At 38.6% G+C, this 18,213-nt stretch overlaps 1 protein-coding gene across 1 annotated transcript; it reads left to right on the plus strand.

The window, feature by feature from the left end:
• Positions 1-2,734: 2,734 nt before the first annotated feature.
• Positions 2,735-9,866, plus strand: tbp.S (TATA-box binding protein S homeolog; the record flags this gene model as incomplete). Its single annotated transcript, NM_001095569.1, is given in 7 exon segments — positions 2,735-2,875; positions 4,191-4,507; positions 4,912-4,999; positions 6,532-6,623; positions 8,096-8,263; positions 8,959-9,053; positions 9,565-9,866. Coding segments are annotated over 7 exon segments (891 nt in total). The 3' UTR covers positions 9,645-9,866.
• Between the last annotated feature and the right edge of the window lie 8,347 nt (positions 9,867-18,213).

The following is an 18,213-nucleotide window of genomic DNA, read 5'->3' on the forward strand; positions in this document are numbered from 1 at the left end:
GTCTATAAAAGAAAGTGAGGTGCATGTAGAGGGAGGCCGGGTAAAACCTGACCCGCACATAACTACCGCAGACCCAGTGCAGGCTTCATCTTCTGATTATTAATCAGTCTTGCTGTATCCGCTTTGATAATTTAGGACGATCCCTAAGCTTAACCTCCCAACTGATGCCCAGACCACGCTGAGCATGTGCGTGGTCTTGCAAAGATGTTTAACAAAGTTACAAGATGACAGCCCACCTGCGGCCAAATTTGAAAGCATAAATCATTTGTTTAGGCTTCTGGTGCAGTAAGTTTGTTTAGTATACAAAATACAGCATTTCTAGCATTGTTCTGTTTTAGTTTTTTAAAGGAGAATGAAGGGTAACTAGGGGTGGGTGCCAAGTTGTGAGGCACACGGCACAGCCTCGGCTTCCCTCTTCCTGCGTTGCACTACAGGCAAAGAGAAGCTGATGCTCTCCCATATGCTATTCAGTGTCAACACCTAGTGTGCCATTAGCCTTAAGAGGTTAAGAATTTGCTCTCCTTAATGACCAGCTTTAGTGCGATCCAACAAATCCATCAAATTGTCTTGAGGTTAGTGTGCACTAAACAATTGTGCATCTAAATAGTCACTTAAATAAATGTATGTAAACGTCTTGTGTTGATGATGATTCTTGATCTTAAAGGGGCAGTATACACCAATTTTCAACATGCGCTCAGTGACTAGGGCTTGTGCTAAAAATATTTTTGCCTATTGTTTTAATTTAGAAATGTGTATGGTGTCATTTTTGGCACAAAACAAGAATATGAAGACTACTACATTGTAGTTCTTCCTGTCACTTCCTGATCCCGAAGAACTTCAGAGGAGCTGATAAAACTTTTTACCAGTTGAGTGAGAAGCCCCTGATGATGAGCTGCTCAAAGGCTGCTGTTTCGAGAATGGAGTTCAAAGATAAGGAGCTCTGAACAAATTACTCTATTCATAAAAGGAGGGGGTAAGAAAAGTCAAAACAGCCCATATAAGTGCTTTATAGTGGAATATATGGATTTTTTATTTAAACAATAGGTACAAAGTAATTTCAGCACAAGTCTTATTTTATGGTGTTAATTTTTAGCATTTTTTAGATGTATACTGCCCCTTTAATACTTCCTTATGAGAAAAAGGTTATTAAAGTAACAGTTCAGTGTAAAAACTGGGTAAATAGCCAAAAACATAATGTATGAAGGTTGGAGTGAATGGATGTTTAACGTAACAGAATAAAACTTCATGCTTTTCAGCTCTCTAACTCTTCAGCTAGTAGTCAGCGACAACTCCTGTTAAGGGGACTTATCGCAAATGTACTAGTGATGTGGGCTGACCCGGTACCTGCAGGTTGGACTTGCCAATCAGGGGCCGGTTCAGGTTGAGCTCTTCCTCCTGCTCTTTTCACCAGCGACCTGGTGAAAAGACACTGCCGGCTTCTGGTATAATAGATGTGTGCCTGTCCTGCCCCTTTGGTGATGTCATCGATGGGGGGTTCTATAAATAGAGGGGGGGGAGCTGTATGCTGTCGGGTTAAAGTCGGTCAAATTTTTTTTGACCTGCACATCACTAGTATGTACTGCAAAGCATGGAGAATTAATAAACGCGAGCAGATAATTCTGAATTATTGCAGTTACTTATAGCTTCTTGGGAGATTTGGCAAAACTAAAACATGCAGGTTATTGCACTGCAGACACACATTGACTAAACCCATTGTTGGGTACACAAGTGTAATGTATAGCTACACAGTTTTTATGTTTGTTTTTCCTTTATCACATGTTAATAACTTTGCAATTTGCTAATGATCTTGCTGGATATATCAATTTTTTCCTTTTTTACATTACTAATCCTTTGAAACAGCTGTTTATGGCCACTCACACTACTAATTGCAATACAACAGTTGCTTGCACACTCTTTCCTCCTTTGAGTAGATAAGTCTGGTGCTCAATGGTAGAGGTTTGGCAACCTCAAATCACATAGGAAAGAATCCAATAGCACACACAACTGCTGCAAGCAAGGTGAAACCTTGCATGTTTAATGCAATGTATCGGACACACCCCATTGAAAAGCATGCTTAACCATACAGTAGGATGAATGACAAAATGGCAGAAAGCCTGCACATAAATCTAAAAGAATAATTTGTCGCTGTGACTTCTTTCCTGCTTGCTATGGTTGCTTAGCCATAACAGCCAAGTAATTTCCAAATTGTCAGAGGTAAAATGGAAAGGTAACTTACAATGGGATAAAATAAGATATTGAATTTTTTTTTTTTTTTTTATAACATAAACATTTGATGGCACAAACATTGCTGTTTTCATGATAGAATACATATTGGATTTTCTGATAGCCCAATTCTGCAGGATAATTTGAGGGTATGGTGTTTAATGCCCTAGTTTTGACTTGCATGGCTTATCTTACTAAGGAAACCAGTCTTTGTTTAAAAAGTGTATTGGTAAAGCCAAATACTTGCTGAACAGAATAACCTGTGGTATCATGTTCTACTCATTACTGCTTTGAAGAGTATATGGTGCTCATTAGGAACACTTGTTAATATGCACATATTTGGATGCCACTAGCAACTGATCAGCACTTAGTTTTCAACACTCTACTACAAGATGGAAAATCAAAGTTGCCACTGGAAACTACATTTGTGCACCTGTTCATTAACTGGGGCTAATTCTTGCATTTATTGTTATATTGCATCTTTAATATTTTGTTGCTACTTTTTTTATAGGACTTTTGTCTGCAGCTGGAATGGTTTATTTTAATTTGTAAGAATAGCACACTTTATTTTATTCTTTGTGGGATTTCCAATTGACACAACATGGATCAAAACAACAGCATACCCCCTTTCCAGGGGCTGGCATCACCACAGGTGGGTGTGAACTCCATTTATGCGTTTACTGTGTGAATAGAACTTTAAAAGAGACACTTTTTTCCTTGAACCACCCCCTGCATCTATTCTACAAAGCATAATATTTTTATTTGATAATGCTTCGCTTTTCTGGAAGGGCTTTTGAGGCAGTTCATTTTCTAAAGTTCCATAAATAGTATAGACCAATGTGGCTGTATTTAGACCATTGATAAAAATATTGCAGAAGTGAAAATTGAAAACGTTAAAAGAGGACGTTAAAGAGAAAATGTATACATGTAAAGCATAGAAAGAAATAGTATGTCAGGATACGTTTAAAGTTTTGCTGCTACTGGTTTCTAAAGCTGTAAAGATCCACTTATTTAGTGATGTCACAATACAAGTGGATTTTTGCATGACCCCCCCCCCCTCCATACTGGCTGCCAAAATCTTAGCCTCCAAGCAAGCAATGCAGACCTCACAGTAGAGGAAAGCATCAACCGGAAAATGCAGTCTTCGCTTGATAGGATTTTACAAGTAGCTCAGAAGGCCCCATCCACAGCTCAGTATGCTGCTGACTGACTTCAATTAGAATGCTTCCCTTGGTTTGTTTTGCATAGCATACAAAGGGCCACCTCTGTGGCTTTCATCTTCTGTTGTCTTCCTGTAAGTGGAAGTATAAGTCCTAAAATTGGAGGGGTTGGTCTTTCCTGCTCCTTGTCAAGGGCTATGACATCAGATTTTTTTAACTGAATTATGTATTCCCCTGTACTAAGCCTGGTTCAGGGGGAATGATAAAAGTGATTGCTACAGCAGCAATTCACAGTGAATTCTGAACTTTACTAGAGAATTCTAAAGGAAAATGTCAATACATCTGTCCGTGAACTGGATCTTGAGACAATGGGTCATGCAGCAAAAAAAAAATTATCCTAAACACAAGTCTATCTAAAGCAAGCGTGAGGAAACCTCACCAACATCCAAGAGCTGAAGTTGTTCTGTATGGAGGAATGGGCAAAAATTTCTCCTAGTCAATGTGCAAGACTGATCAACAGTTACCACAAACGTTTAGTTGCAATTATTGCTGCACAAGGTGGTCACACCAAATACTAAACAAAAGTAAGTGACTACTAATTCACTTCACTTAAAAATGTTGCTAAATCATTTTTTTTTTTTTTAACTAGGATTTCTTTTAGGACCTGTTTGAAAATCAGGTTGTTTTTGGTCACATTCATATAAGAATATAGACAATTGTAAAGGGTTCACAAACTTCTGTGTGTGTGTGTACATTTATATATCATTTTTTTTTTAATAAAACTTGTTTTGTATTGCCTTTCTATAGGGTTCTCTAACACCGGCGATTAACATTTTCAGTCCGATGCCTTATGGAACTGGTCTGACCCCCCAGCCTGTGCAAACAATTAACAGTTTATCAGTATTGGAAGAACAGCAAAGACAACAGCAGCAGACACAGCAGTCAACATCACAACAAGTGAATCTGGGGTCAGGCCAAACCCCTCAACTGTTTCACCCACAAACTCTTACTACAGCACCTCTTCCAGGAAATACACCATTATACCCCTCCCCAATGACTCCAATGACACCCATTACTCCTGCCACCCCTGCATCAGAAAGCTCGGGAATTGTTCCTCAGCTACAGTAAGTCTCTATCCTAGAGCCAACACTATAGTTCCCTCATTTCAGAGCTTTACACCACATTCTTCATACTGGACGCTGTCAAATTTTAAAGTGATACAAATTCTTGGAGGGGAGGTACACATGAGCATGGTTTATGCAATTTCCACACATGACTGAAACATTTAGCTTGTGCAGTAGCATTCTAGTTTATCCTAGCAAATCCAGTTAGTCTGTCCAGCATGTACTAAGGAGTAAAGAATTGAGAAACATGCTTTTCTGTAACATAAATTCAGCGGGTACTGCATATGTACGGAAAGGCATGTTTTTCGTGTGTGTATGTATATAATTTTTTATGTGCCATTTCTCTGTGCTGTACAATAAATGGGTGTAAATACTAAAATGATTACATTTTCTATTTTTTCTAGGAACATAGTGTCCACTGTAAATCTTGGCTGCAAACTGGACCTAAAAACAATTGCACTTAGAGCGCGAAATGCAGAGTATAACCCAAAGGTAAGAAGAATGCATGTTTGTTTTTTTTTTAATCCTTGCTTGCCTAAAAATCACTTTCACTCTGAAACCCTCTATCTATAAAGTAATTCAGGAGAATATATTGGTGCGTTGTCGTAAGTATTTTTTTCTTTAGGAAGTTAATTTTAGAAAAAAAAACCTCCTTGCCCTACCATAGCTACTGGTCAGAAACTGTAGCTTTCTATTCAAATGACCAAACTGAGCATAGTATATGTTTATGCTGGCCTTGGAGTTGCTGGCCTAGGTAATCAATGGTGTCTCCAGGCTTTTTTTGTAGCCTGTTGGGAAGGTTGTAGCCACAGCACCAAGCGAGCAGTGCCAGCAGATACTGAAGGTTTGTAGGGAACAAGAGAGAAAATCAAAATATGCAGGGGACATATTTAATAACCAACACTTGTGTTTGTATTAAAGAGACTTTCCATTAATGATCACTGCAGTCTTTTTTTTTTTTTTTTTTTTTTTTTTGATATTAAGGATGTGTTGAATAAAGCTATGTTCACATGATGAAGTGTATTTTCATAACCTAAGCACTTCCCTTATACATTACCTTTGTTAATGAATGTAATGGAAGATTACATTGTGGTAAGTTTATTTACATTTACCTAGGACTGAACTAATAGCATAAGAAAAACAAATGTTGTAGACCCACCCAGATCATGTCTATTAGCATTGTACACAATAAAAGCAGTTTGGTTATGTGAGGAAACCAGAGTGGTGGCACAGAACATGTGCAGATTAAAAATATTCATTATGAAGTATGAATTTAAAGTATTAACAACAAAACACCACAATGTTTTTTTTTCTTATCCCTATGCCTCTCCCAGCTTAGTACTTTGTGTTAGTAACACAAACATTTAAAGCGTTTTAAAGTAATGGAAATATAATATACTGTCATGTTGCAGTAGGTAGACTGGTGTGTTTGCTTCAGAAAGACTTTGATAGTTTATATATACAAGCTGCTGTGTAGCCATGGGGGCAGCCATTCAAAGCTGAAAAAGGAGAAAAGGCACATGTTACTTAACAGATAAGCTCTGTATACAATGGGAGTCTTCAGAACTTATTCATTGTGTATTCTGTGCTTGTGTGGCTGCCCCCGTGGCTATGCAGCAGCTCCTTTATATAAACTATAGTTGTGTTTCTGTATCAAACACACCAGTTTTACCAGTGCAGGGAAACAGAACATTATATTATAATTTGTTTAAAAAAACACTACTTTTTGGTATCGCTGTTCCTTTAAGCCTGTTTCCCTTGCGCTTCTCTTGGGGGTTTGATCCTTCAGTAGTCTGGAATATGGTTTACATTTGTAGTCTAGCCTATGGAAGGAATGCACCGGCCCCAGTTAAGAGTTAAGTTTGCATTTGTTTTGTACCATTTAAAAAAGAAAAATGAGAAACCACAAAAAACCCTTATTGTTGTGAATTTCATAACGTAACATAACATGTTGTTCTATGGAATTTTAGAATATCCATACATACTGGACAATTTTGTTAATTTACTTTTTTCTTTTAAATCAGCGTTTTGCTGCTGTTATAATGAGGATACGAGAGCCACGTACAACAGCACTTATATTTAGTTCGGGAAAAATGGTATGCACTGGAGCTAAAAGGTACGTTTTTTGTTGTTGTTTGTGCATGCCTATTGGTTTTACTGAGCAGTACCCCACTGTCTTTGTGTTTAGCAATAAATGGAACAGGTGGGCATGTTTATTGGCTGACGGGCAATGTACTCTGTTGTGTTTTTGTTTTTTATTACATGACAGATCGGTCATATAAATTTACATTGCTTAAGTTAGTGGCAACTGAGGCAGATTTTTTTGTCTCAATGTTGTTTAGACCTACCAGCAATATCAGCATCTTTGTTGCAAATAGTAATACAGTTCAAATAAAGATAATATTTTGGAAGGTGAGAGTCTTGTTATTCTGTTCCCCCTAATATAAATTTACATTGCTTAAGTTAGTGGCAACTGAGGCAGATTTTTTTGTCTCAATGTTGTTTAGACCTACCAGCAATATCAGCATCTTTGTTGCAAATAGTAATACAGTTCAAATAAAGATAATATTTTGGAAGGTGAGAGTCTTGTTATTCTGTTCCCCCTAATATTATCCAATAAAATGCCTTAATATTTATTTCTGCTCTTTTTGACATTGCTACTCTAATCTTTAACAAAAAAAAAATATATATATTGTGTGACTGCTTGAGCATTGAGGAGATGATAAACTTGGGCTCAAATGCCTTAATATTTATTTCTGCTCTTTTTGACATTGCTACTCTAATCTTTAACAAAAAAAAAAAATATATATATTGTGTGACTGCTTGAGCATTGAGGAGATGATAAACTTGGGCTCAACATATAGAATTGTGGTGGTAAAGATGCAATCTGCCTATTTTCATTAAAATGATAACTTTATTAATTGAACTAAACTGCTCAGAACCATGAAATTGAAACCGCTATCATAATACATTTGAACCTATCCCCCTGGTTCATATGAGGCGTAGAAGATCACTAATATTGAGCTACCCATTTAAACTCTGCTTGAAGAAAGAGATTTAAGCAACAAAGGCAAATAGTTTGGCTTGTATATACAAAGCTTATATCCCCCCCCCCCCCCCCCCCAGCATTTTAAAGCATTAAAGGTGGCCATAGACAAACCGATAATATTGTACAAAACTATTTTACGGACGATATTGCGGGCGTGTATGGTACGAGACGAACGATATCGGCAGAAGACTTGAATTTCAATCGGGCTGGCCAGAAAATTTTGATTGTGCACCTGAACATCGGCCATTGTTAGTGCTGAGTCGTCCAATACAGGTAGAATTGTATTGTTTCTATCTGTATATCTGACAATTCAGCTCCAGACTTGTGTGTTGGAACGAACAATCTTACCTGTTTTTTTTCTGAAAGATGCGTGGTAAGAGGGGGAGAGAAGCTGTGGCACTTCTTTAAAAAGAAATCGTCAAATAACATGACACTTTAAGATGATATTGTAAAAATCAGCAGGTTTAATATAATTTAGACATTAAATCTGTAATGATAAATTTAATCTGTACTCAACTTTTTTTTTTTTTTTCTTCTAGTGAAGAACAATCACGTTTAGCAGCAAGAAAATATGCCAGAGTTGTACAGAAACTCGGATTTCCAGCCAAGTTTTTAGATTTTAAAATACAAAATATGGTGGGAAGCTGCGATGTGAAATTCCCTATCAGATTAGAGGGACTGGTCCTTACACATCAGCAGTTTAGCAGGTAATCATTTGATGCTGTTATTGTGTTGGCACAATATAAATATTGCTTACATCCTCACAAAAACATACTTATTGGAGGGAGTGTAGTTTAGCAGTCTGTGTACAGTGAAACCTCAATTTTAACTACCATGATTTGAAGTTATCTGCATTTTAAATTTTTATTTGTGGTCCCACCAAAAATAAAAAAATGTAATGGGTGCATTTACAAGATATTAACTGTTTTCCCTGATTTTGCATCAAAATTTTGTCCTGATGTTCCCAAAAATTTTTTTTTTTCTCTATGAATGTTATTTGTGAAATAAAGAGGTTTAAAATACTAACCAGATGTATATTTTGCCATGGTTCTGCCTGTAAATGGTCAATTCCAATTAGTCTGCCCCTTATACAGTCCTGCACCGATCACTTATTGCTTTAGGTTGTGTATGTGACTGACAAAAAGACCTTGCACATGCCCCAGTAGTGTAACATTAACGCTGCAATGCTTAACCCTTGTTATTAACTCAGTAAATATTGTATCTCAAAGTAAAACAGACTCCCGTGCTTATATCCTTTCAGTACTTGAAGAAATAGTTACTTTAACACATTTCCCTGATTGTGTATGATTGTGTGTGTGTATTTTAGGTGTACCAAGAGTTGTGACTGACAGAAAGTGAAACAGACTAATGTATTTGGTTTTTTGTTTTTTTTTTTACTTAGTTATGAGCCTGAACTGTTTCCAGGTCTTATCTACAGAATGATCAAACCAAGAATTGTCCTGCTTATTTTTGTTTCTGGAAAGGTTGTACTGACAGGTAAGCAGTTTAAGTTCAGTTTTGACCCCGTCTAGCTCTGACTGGGGTACACTAATTAAAAGTGCATAAAAAAAATGTTTTTCCTTTCTATAATGGAAATAAAAACTGAATATACTGATCTTTTTATAAGGCGTTATTCACAATACAGACCAACAACCAAATTGTGGTTTTATTTGGGTCAAGCCAAGTTAACTTGGTAGTAATTTAGTCTGCCACTCTTCTGTTATATGGGTTTGTTTTTTATAGCTTGTATCTTGTTTAAAAAAAAAAAAAACACAATACACAGAGCATAGAAACAAGAATACAATGTAAAAAATGCAGCGAAAGGTTCAGGAATATTACTCTGGTCAGAGAAGAAACGGTCATATGCAGAGCATGGGCATTGTAATATTTGGTTCTCCCTAAGGGGGTACTAGAGCTGTCAAAATGCCTGTGTGCCAAAGAATATCCTAATTAGTTTGTTGGGTCCTGTCTTAAAATGTAATAATTGCTTACTGTCATTTTGTTTCAGGTGCTAAAGTTCGAGCAGAGATCTATGAAGCTTTTGAAAACATCTATCCTATCCTAAAAGGCTTTAGAAAAACAACGTAACTGCTGGATTTTTTTTAAGGGTTTTTATGTAATATAGAAAATTTTTGTACAGGATATGATGCAACAGTGGCAGAAGACCCCTACATTTATCTATGGTGTTTCATTGAAATCAGTATATTTGTGGGGCTTTGTTTCATGGAGGACAATGGTTTTACATGGACTTTTAAGTGTTTTTTTTGTTTTTATTTTTTTTTTAACAATGTGGTTTTATCAAGAATGTTACCTTTTACATTAGTAGAAGGATGGTCAACAGGAATTTTAGATCTGCTTCCATATGTTCTGGACTAAATCAGATCAAGAGAATGCGGGTACTGTAAGGAGCCCCAATTGTAAATAGATTTAGTAAATTCATTATAATAATAATGACTGTTTTATTTCTGCACTTGAACTTATGAATATGAACCAGTAAGTTTTATTATCTAATGTGATTTATGTGAGCTTTCAGCTCATTATTCTGTTAGAATTTTTTTATTAACTAACCTTGGGATGCCTGAAACTTGAGCAACAATAACTTTAACTACAAGTTGATTTGATTTGGCCGATACTTTAATTGCTTGTAGATTGTATTACATCTGAAACCACTCAGAACTGTATTATATGCTCAAAAGACTATATTAAACCTGTCTTTTGTGTTTTACTTGCTTTGTGCCAAACATTCCCGATTCGCAGAATTCAGTGAGACAGAATAAATTTATAATGTTTCTGTTTGGGATTTGTCTTTATTTAAGTTGACACAATAGAGACAATATGTCTGAAGGTTCTCATTCATCCAGATATATCTACAGTAATATGTCAAATCAGCTGAACGTTTTTCCTCTTGAAGAGTCAACCAACTGGGTTTCTCAATTCAGAATGACTTGTACAAAGATCTTTCTGGAGTTAAATACCATGGAATCTTGCTCCAATACCAAAGCAGAAGAAGAATAACGTGTATGCAGTGAGGATTGTTGGACGTGTAGGTGGGAGAAGCTTAACAGTTCTACAAATGAATAGCTCAGCACAGAAGATACAGCTCCTCTGCTCAGGACTCCATGTACCTACATCTAAGGGTAGGACTACACGGATGCATTGGGCACGATCTGATGTGCTGCAACGGAAATAAGGTACGAGTTAGGAATGTCGGATGAAGTTGTAGCATTGATCCGATGTGACTGTCTGATGCAGATGATGCATCTGCATCTGACCGTTGTGTCGCGTCGGATCAATGCTGCGACTTGATCCGACATTCCTAACTCGTACCTTATTTCCGTTGCATACGATTTGTCGGATTGCGGCCAAAACGTCATTGTAATCCTACCCCAAAGGAAAAAGGGCACACGTCTGAAGACTGCCTCCCTGACTGATTCCAGGTTATTTAACTCCAGAAAGATCTCTCAATTCAGAATGACTTGTACAATCAGGTGACTAGTGAAAAAAATTAAAATACAGCAAGTCTAGTTGATTTCACTTGTTACTATAGATAGGGCAAACAGACCTTTTAAACACTATTGTCTTTCACAGTCACTCTGGTGTCTACTCCCTGTTTGGTTAATGTGCACACAGACTTTGTCTCTAGTAGTGAATCTAAAGTTGGGTTTGCTCCTGATGTAAGTTGGCCAGTCCTGTGATTCAGGTACATATGACTAGCCTAGAAAAAAAATATTGTGGTGGGTGCTGTTACCCTGATTTTTTGCTGCCAATCATTAAGACAGACCTTTGTGCTTCACCAGGGCTTATTTTGAATCCCAGTCTGGGCCTGATGCAGAAAGCATTTCTGCCCAAGGTCTTGCTGCACAAGATGCACTGCAGTGTCCTTACTATCTACCATAGGGCCATCTTTTTAACTTGTATGTCTAAGTGAGGTAGGTACATGTTAAGGATTGAGAGGGGAATGCATTATGGGGTATATTTATAAAAGAGTAAAGTTAGAGGTCACCACAGTCCTCTACAGTGAAATTCTCTCCATTCATTTCTATGGGTGAAAGTTCATCCTTTGATAAGTACACATTTTAAAATACCATAGAAATGAATGGAGAGTGGTGGAATTTCACAGTAGAGGACTTTGGTGACCTCTATCACATGATTAATATCACATTAATCACAGATTTAAAATCAAGGTAGTTCTGCTATTTCTCCTATTTTTAGGGTCCTAGTATTAAAACATGTAACCTGTATACATAACCTATATGAAATACATCTAAAAGCACATAACATGCATTATTAAGTAAGAAATAGATTGGATCTACACAGTCATATGAAAAAGTTTGGGAACCCCTCTCAGCCTGCATAATTTACTCCACTTTCAAAAAAAATAAAAAAAAGTGGTATGTGTTTAATTTCCCAGGAACATCCGAGTACTGGTATGTTTTCTGAACAAAGATTTTTAGTGAAGCAGTATTCCGTTGTATATAATTAAATCAAATGTAAAAAAACTGGATATGCAAAAATATGGGTACCCTTGTAATTTTGCTAATTTGAATGCATGTAACTGCTCAATACTGGTTGGACACACTTCATAGGCAGGTGTGTCGAACCATGAGGAAAGGTATTTGAAGGGCAACTAAAGTCTCAAATAGAATAAGGCTAGAAATGCTGTATTTTGTATACTAAACATGAACTTACTGGACCTTTGCAAGACCAAGACTGTGCTCATGCCCAGTGTGGTTTTGGCCGCTTAGGGATCATCATAAATGATCAAAACAGCACAAGTCAAATAATATCTGCCAGAAGCTGATACAGCAGGACTGATTAATAACCAGAATAGGCAGACTGCACTGGGTCCTGTGTTGTCATGTAATCTAATGTAGGTTTTATAGTTTTTTGTATTGTTGAATACAAACTTTCTCCAACTCTGTAGAACCAGTGTCTGCAGCAAAATAATCCTCCAAATAGAATCCCAGTTTATCTATTTAAATCTGGCTCCATGATCTTTGTCCCTGCAGTTGAAGTTGGTAACGGTAAAGGGGATGTAAAGGCAAAAATAAATGACAATACAAATCTCTACACAGTCGCCGACAGCTCTACAGGGAAACAAACAAAGCTGCTTGAGTTCTGCACGGCTGGAAGGTACGTAGGGGCTCCACCTGCTATTCATAAGTATGCTTGTTTCCCTGCTAAGCAGTTAGGGACCATCTGACAATTCCTATCCACAGCAGTAAATGAAGGGAGAATTTCACTGCGTACAGTCAGGTTTCTTATAAAAACGGTACACATTTTTTAATTAAAGTGTATTGGAGATAGGTTTCTTTTTCATTTAAGAAAGTAAAAAGTAGGATTTATATACCTACCAGTAAATCCGTATATCTGTAGTCGACGGGGATACAGGAGACCAGTGGGTTAAGCTCCATCCTCCTGGAGGCAGAACACTTGATTGAATATGAAAAAAAGGGCGGCGTGCCTGAATGTTCCAGCTTTACCCCTAGTACTTCCCTCTTCAACTCAGTTGGTACCAAAAAACCGTACACAGAGAGAAGATAAAACAGTAACACTATTTCAACAATCAACTTATTCACAGAGGGTGGGAAGTCCTGTTTCCCCCCTGTCAACTATAGAGAAACGGATTTACCGGAAGGTATATAAATGCTATTTTCTCTGGCATCTCCGGGGGACACAGGAGACAACAAAGCAGCCCCAACAACAGTATGGAGAGTGAATACGAATAAAAGAATAATAGAATGTGTTTTTAGGAGATGAGGATCACACGAAAGAGCACCTAGTTCGGATACCCCACGTGGGCAGCGGTGTTTGACTTGGGGGGCTATATGTGTCACCCCCTGTAGAAAAGTCCTCACCGAATCCTCCAGGGCCAACAGTAGAGATAATGCCGATACTTGAACCTTCAATGAACTTAGTTTAAGACCTAAACCATCCCACTTTGTAAAAAGGAAAGAATTTCTGGAATGTAGCATTTTTGAAATTGGACCCTATTTTCTTGACACTAGGTCCTGTATGTCTGCCATACTCTATAATAGGCCTGGAGTGTGTATTGCTGACAGTTGTACTGACTTGTGTTCTGCCCAATGGATGATCAGTTGGGCCTCTGTGAGTGTGCACTGGCTTCATGTGCCTCCATGCCAGTTGATGTAGGCCACTGCCGTGGCATTGCCGCACTGTACCTTGAAAGCCCGGTTTTGCAGTAGTGTTTCCCAGTGGGACAACGCTAGACAAATTGCCCTTAGTTCAAGAACGTTTATTGCCAACTGTGACACGTCTGGATTCCAAATACTCTGTGCAGTCTTGGCGTTCCATGTCGCTCCCCATCCGGATAGACTGGTGTCTGTGCTCATGACTTTGGTGTCGCCCAGGATTGGCCCGCCGATAGCATTGTCGGTTTAGCCACCACTGGAGAGAGTCTCTGGTTTGAGTGGACAGAGGGAATGTCTGACGTAAGGATCCTCTCTTCCAGCGTTAGAGGATTTTGGATTGTAAGGGTCGCAGGTGGATTTGGGAGATTGGGATAGCTTCTATCGGTGCCACCATGGAGCCCAGTACCTTCATGGCCAGTTGTATGGTCGGATGGGTAGTGCTAGCTAGTAACTGAATCTGGTTGCAGAGCTTGAGTTGTTTCTCTTGTGGTAAATTCCAGACCTAGGAACACCATCCTGTGTGAGGGATGAGTCTGTGATTTGTTCCAATTGATGGTCCATCCGAATTGCTGAATCGTGGTGATCGTTTGTTTCAGATCCTGCTGGGTCCGGTCTAGGGAATCCACCTTGATGAGCAGGTCGTCGAGATATGGTGTGATCAAGATCCCCTGAATTCTCAGGGCTGCTGCAGTGACCGCCATCAGTTTCGTGAATACCGTGGGGCCGAGGTTAATCTGAACGGAAGTGCTACAAACTGGAAATGTTGATTGCCGAAGGCGAATCAGAGGTACCGATGATGGGGTGGCCAGATCAGAATGTGGAGGTATGCATCTTTGATGTCCAAGGACATCAGTAGTTGAGAGCAAGGTCTCCATCTCGAAGCATACCGACCTGATGAAGCGGTTCAATTCCTTCAGGTCCAACACTGGTCTGAATGAGTGGTCCTTCTTTGGAACTATGAATAGATTGGAGTAGTAGCCATAAAATCTCTCTGGTGGGGGAACTTGATGTATTACCCCTATGTTCAGAAGAGAACTGACGCATTCCTTGAAGTCTTGCACTCTCTTGGGATTGGACGGAACTTTTGACATGAAAAATCTCCTGGGGGGAAGGGATGTGAAGTCGAGATGGTAGTCTTCTCCGATTATCTCTTCTACCCAGGCATCTGAAGAGTGATGTAGCCACGCCTCCCGGAATTGCAGAAGCCGACCCCCTATGTGCTGCTGCGACCCCGGAGGGGGTGCCCAGTCATGCTGATGCTGGCTTGTCATAGGTAACCTTGCCGTGTGGCTTGGTGGATCTCCATCCTGGCCGAGTTTTGTCTGATGGCTTGGAGAGAAAGGAAGACCTGAATGGAAAGTTTGATGTTTTCGTAGATTTGTTGCTCTGGCCAAAAATATATTGTCCCCTACGGGGGGCCGAGGTGGAACGTGACTTGGACTGGGGTAGAAAGGTGCTCTTACCCCCAGTCGCCTGTGAAATGATCTTTTCCAATTCGTCCCCAAATAAACGAAGACCCTTGAAGGGTAATATTGTCAAGGATTTCTTAGAACTTATATCAGATGACCAGTTCTTTAGCAATAAGGTGCGGCGTGCGGACACTGCTAGTGCCGACGTGCGTGCAATGAGCTGTGCCGTGTCAAGAACTGCTTCGCATAAGCAAGCATTGGTGTCTGCTATGCAATGCGCAGTGTTAATGAGTTTTGCCCGGGGAGTGCCCTCTTGAAGACCCGATATGAGTGAGTTAGTCCATGCTTCTATGGCTCTGCTCACCCATGCAGAGGCTAGGGATGAGTGCTGGGCCTGATTTTCTTAATCCAATAAATTTTATGTCACTGCTGAAATACTACGGTTTCCATAAGGCATGTTTATATATATATATATATATGTATATATATGTATATATATATATATATATATATATATATATATATATATATATATATATATATAAAACAAACAGGTAAGGCAGCACTCACTTGATCAGAAAACGTGTATTAGATATAGAAATAAGCATCAGGCTACATTTCAGGCATGCATCGTGCCCTTTATCAAGCCAAAGGTTACACATGGTTTACAGGTGTGCAAGGTCAGGTGACTTAAAAAGGAGTTATCAGGAAGTGACATCAGTGTTAAGTATACAGGTGTGACCCCTATAGGTCAAGGTTCACATTATATTTCATACACATTGCCCTTACCCTTCATCTGTCTAATTTAACCTATGATAGCCAGCATAGTTTACAATTTATAAAAACATGATTTATTGACAGGCTCAGTCCAAATTGTGTCTAAATCACATCAGGTTTTTTAGAAACTCATAAAAAGAGGTACAGATCCTAATCCCTATTTAATCCTTTGGGTTGTAAGGATCCTAATTTGTGGATCCACCACACCTCTCTCTGTTTTAAACGGAGTTCGCGATCACCTCCATTTTTGAGTGGGGGGATCATTTCAAGCACCATAAATCTGAGTTGATCAGCACTATGTCCTTTCTCCAGGAAGTGCTTGGACACCGGCTGACTCATATTACCTAAATTAATAGCAGATCTATGTTGTGAGATACGTGACTTCAATCATCTGCGTGGTCTCACCTACATAGATGAGACCACACGGACAGACCAACACATAAACAACATATTTGGAAACACAGGTATAGAAGCCCCTCAAGTGGGCAATATACCCTGTCTCAGGGTGAATGAAATCTTTCCCTTTATATACAAAAGGGCATTGGTTACAATTGTAACATGGTGACATTCCTGTTGCTCTCTTACCGAGAAAAGTATTGACTTCTCTGATTTTTTCTTTACTTGGGCAGAAGTCACCATGGTACCAATTGTTCTGCCTCTTCTGTAGGAGACAATGGGCGGAGCAATAAATTTGTCTATGTGTGGATATGCTCGTTGTAAGATGTGCCAATGACGTCGAAGTGTATTACTAATTGATTGATACTGTCTATTATAATCAGTAACAAAGGGGATTCGCCTCCTATCAGTCTTTTTGTTTCTAACTGAACTAATTTTACTTCTAGCTTCACTGATCACTGCTTCTGGATATCCCCTTTCCCGGGAATTTTTTGCACATTAAATTTTCTTGTTTGGATTTTTCTTCTGGGTTACTCACAATCCTGTTTACTCGAGTAAGTTGGCTAACTGGGATAGATTTCTTGACATGTTTGGGATGGTGGCTTTTATAGTGAAGAAGTTGGTTACGATCGGTAGGTTTCACATAAAGTGTTGTATCTATACCCCCCTCTTGTTTTTTACAGACCATAACATCCAAAAACTGTATTTGCTGCATATCATGTGAAAGAGTGATATATATATTAGGGCATTATCTCCTATAAAAAGGTGTATGCTCTCTGCTCTAAGATATAGGTCCTACTGCCATTAGAGTTGTATCTTAAGTAACCAAAATAAAACACTTTGCATATAAATATTCGGACCTCAAGTAAAGCATGTAGCATGAAACTCATAGTAAAGGCCTAATGGTAAGCATGTTTGTAGATGGAAAATCCAAAACACCTCTCTTTTTGCCAAAACTCTTAATAGGGCCATCCCTTCTAATTTAATATGAGTGTTTAATAAACATTATGGACTTTGAGTTACAGGATATTTTTGATAATTATTAGGTTACTGGGGCAAGATCCCGGTACTTGACTGCGCATTAGACTAGCGTACAGACTCCGCTAACCCTGTTAATATTTAACAGAGAAACTGACCCATGTACCTTTAGCCTAAAAGCAACATACTAAATTAACCATTCAGCACACAAACAATGCATACATTTAATGTTTTCACTAACTATCTGTGCACCAACAGGCTCATCCTGTGCCTCTCAGCAAACACATTAACATACTGGAAGGCAGCATATTGGCTTTTCTCTACTGGTGTGTACATGATAACCTGTACTGTTGGCCTAAAAGCAGCTGTTTAGTTGCTAAGGGATGCTGATAAAAGTATCAACTAATGCAGGAATATGCAATTTAGTGAGTCTGCACCTGGCTTACTGAGCTGCTAATTCTATGTGACTCAAACTCAACACTGCTTTCATTATGAATTGAAGAGCCTATAAATTTATACTGTAGAGATACCGTAAGTTTGGTACTATTAATTGTGATGTCAAATTAATTTTTTTTTATGCGTACATGAATTTCAACTAAGTACATTGAAATTTTTTTTCTTAGATAGTAATAGTAGTTAATAGGTTAATAGTTTCTAGGTATTGTTGATACTTGCTTTTATATTCACTTTAACAAAATTAGTTAGTATGGTTTCAAACATGTCTTTTCAAAAAATATATTTGACCCATTCAATGGGCATCAGTTGAATTTGGCCCAAATCATGATCAGATTTCCAGCTATCAGCCCTATTTGGGCCAGCATCATGAGTTGAGCACTGGCCATCAACCCCATTTGACTCATATCATGATCCAATCAGTGGCCATCAGCCCGATTTTGCCCAGTGTGTGAGTGGTCAAAGCTCAGTATAGACGAGAACAGCACCTTC

This window comes from Xenopus laevis, chromosome 5S (genome assembly GCF_017654675.1).
Source record: "Xenopus laevis strain J_2021 chromosome 5S, Xenopus_laevis_v10.1, whole genome shotgun sequence".
NCBI lineage: Eukaryota > Metazoa > Chordata > Amphibia > Anura > Pipidae > Xenopus > Xenopus laevis.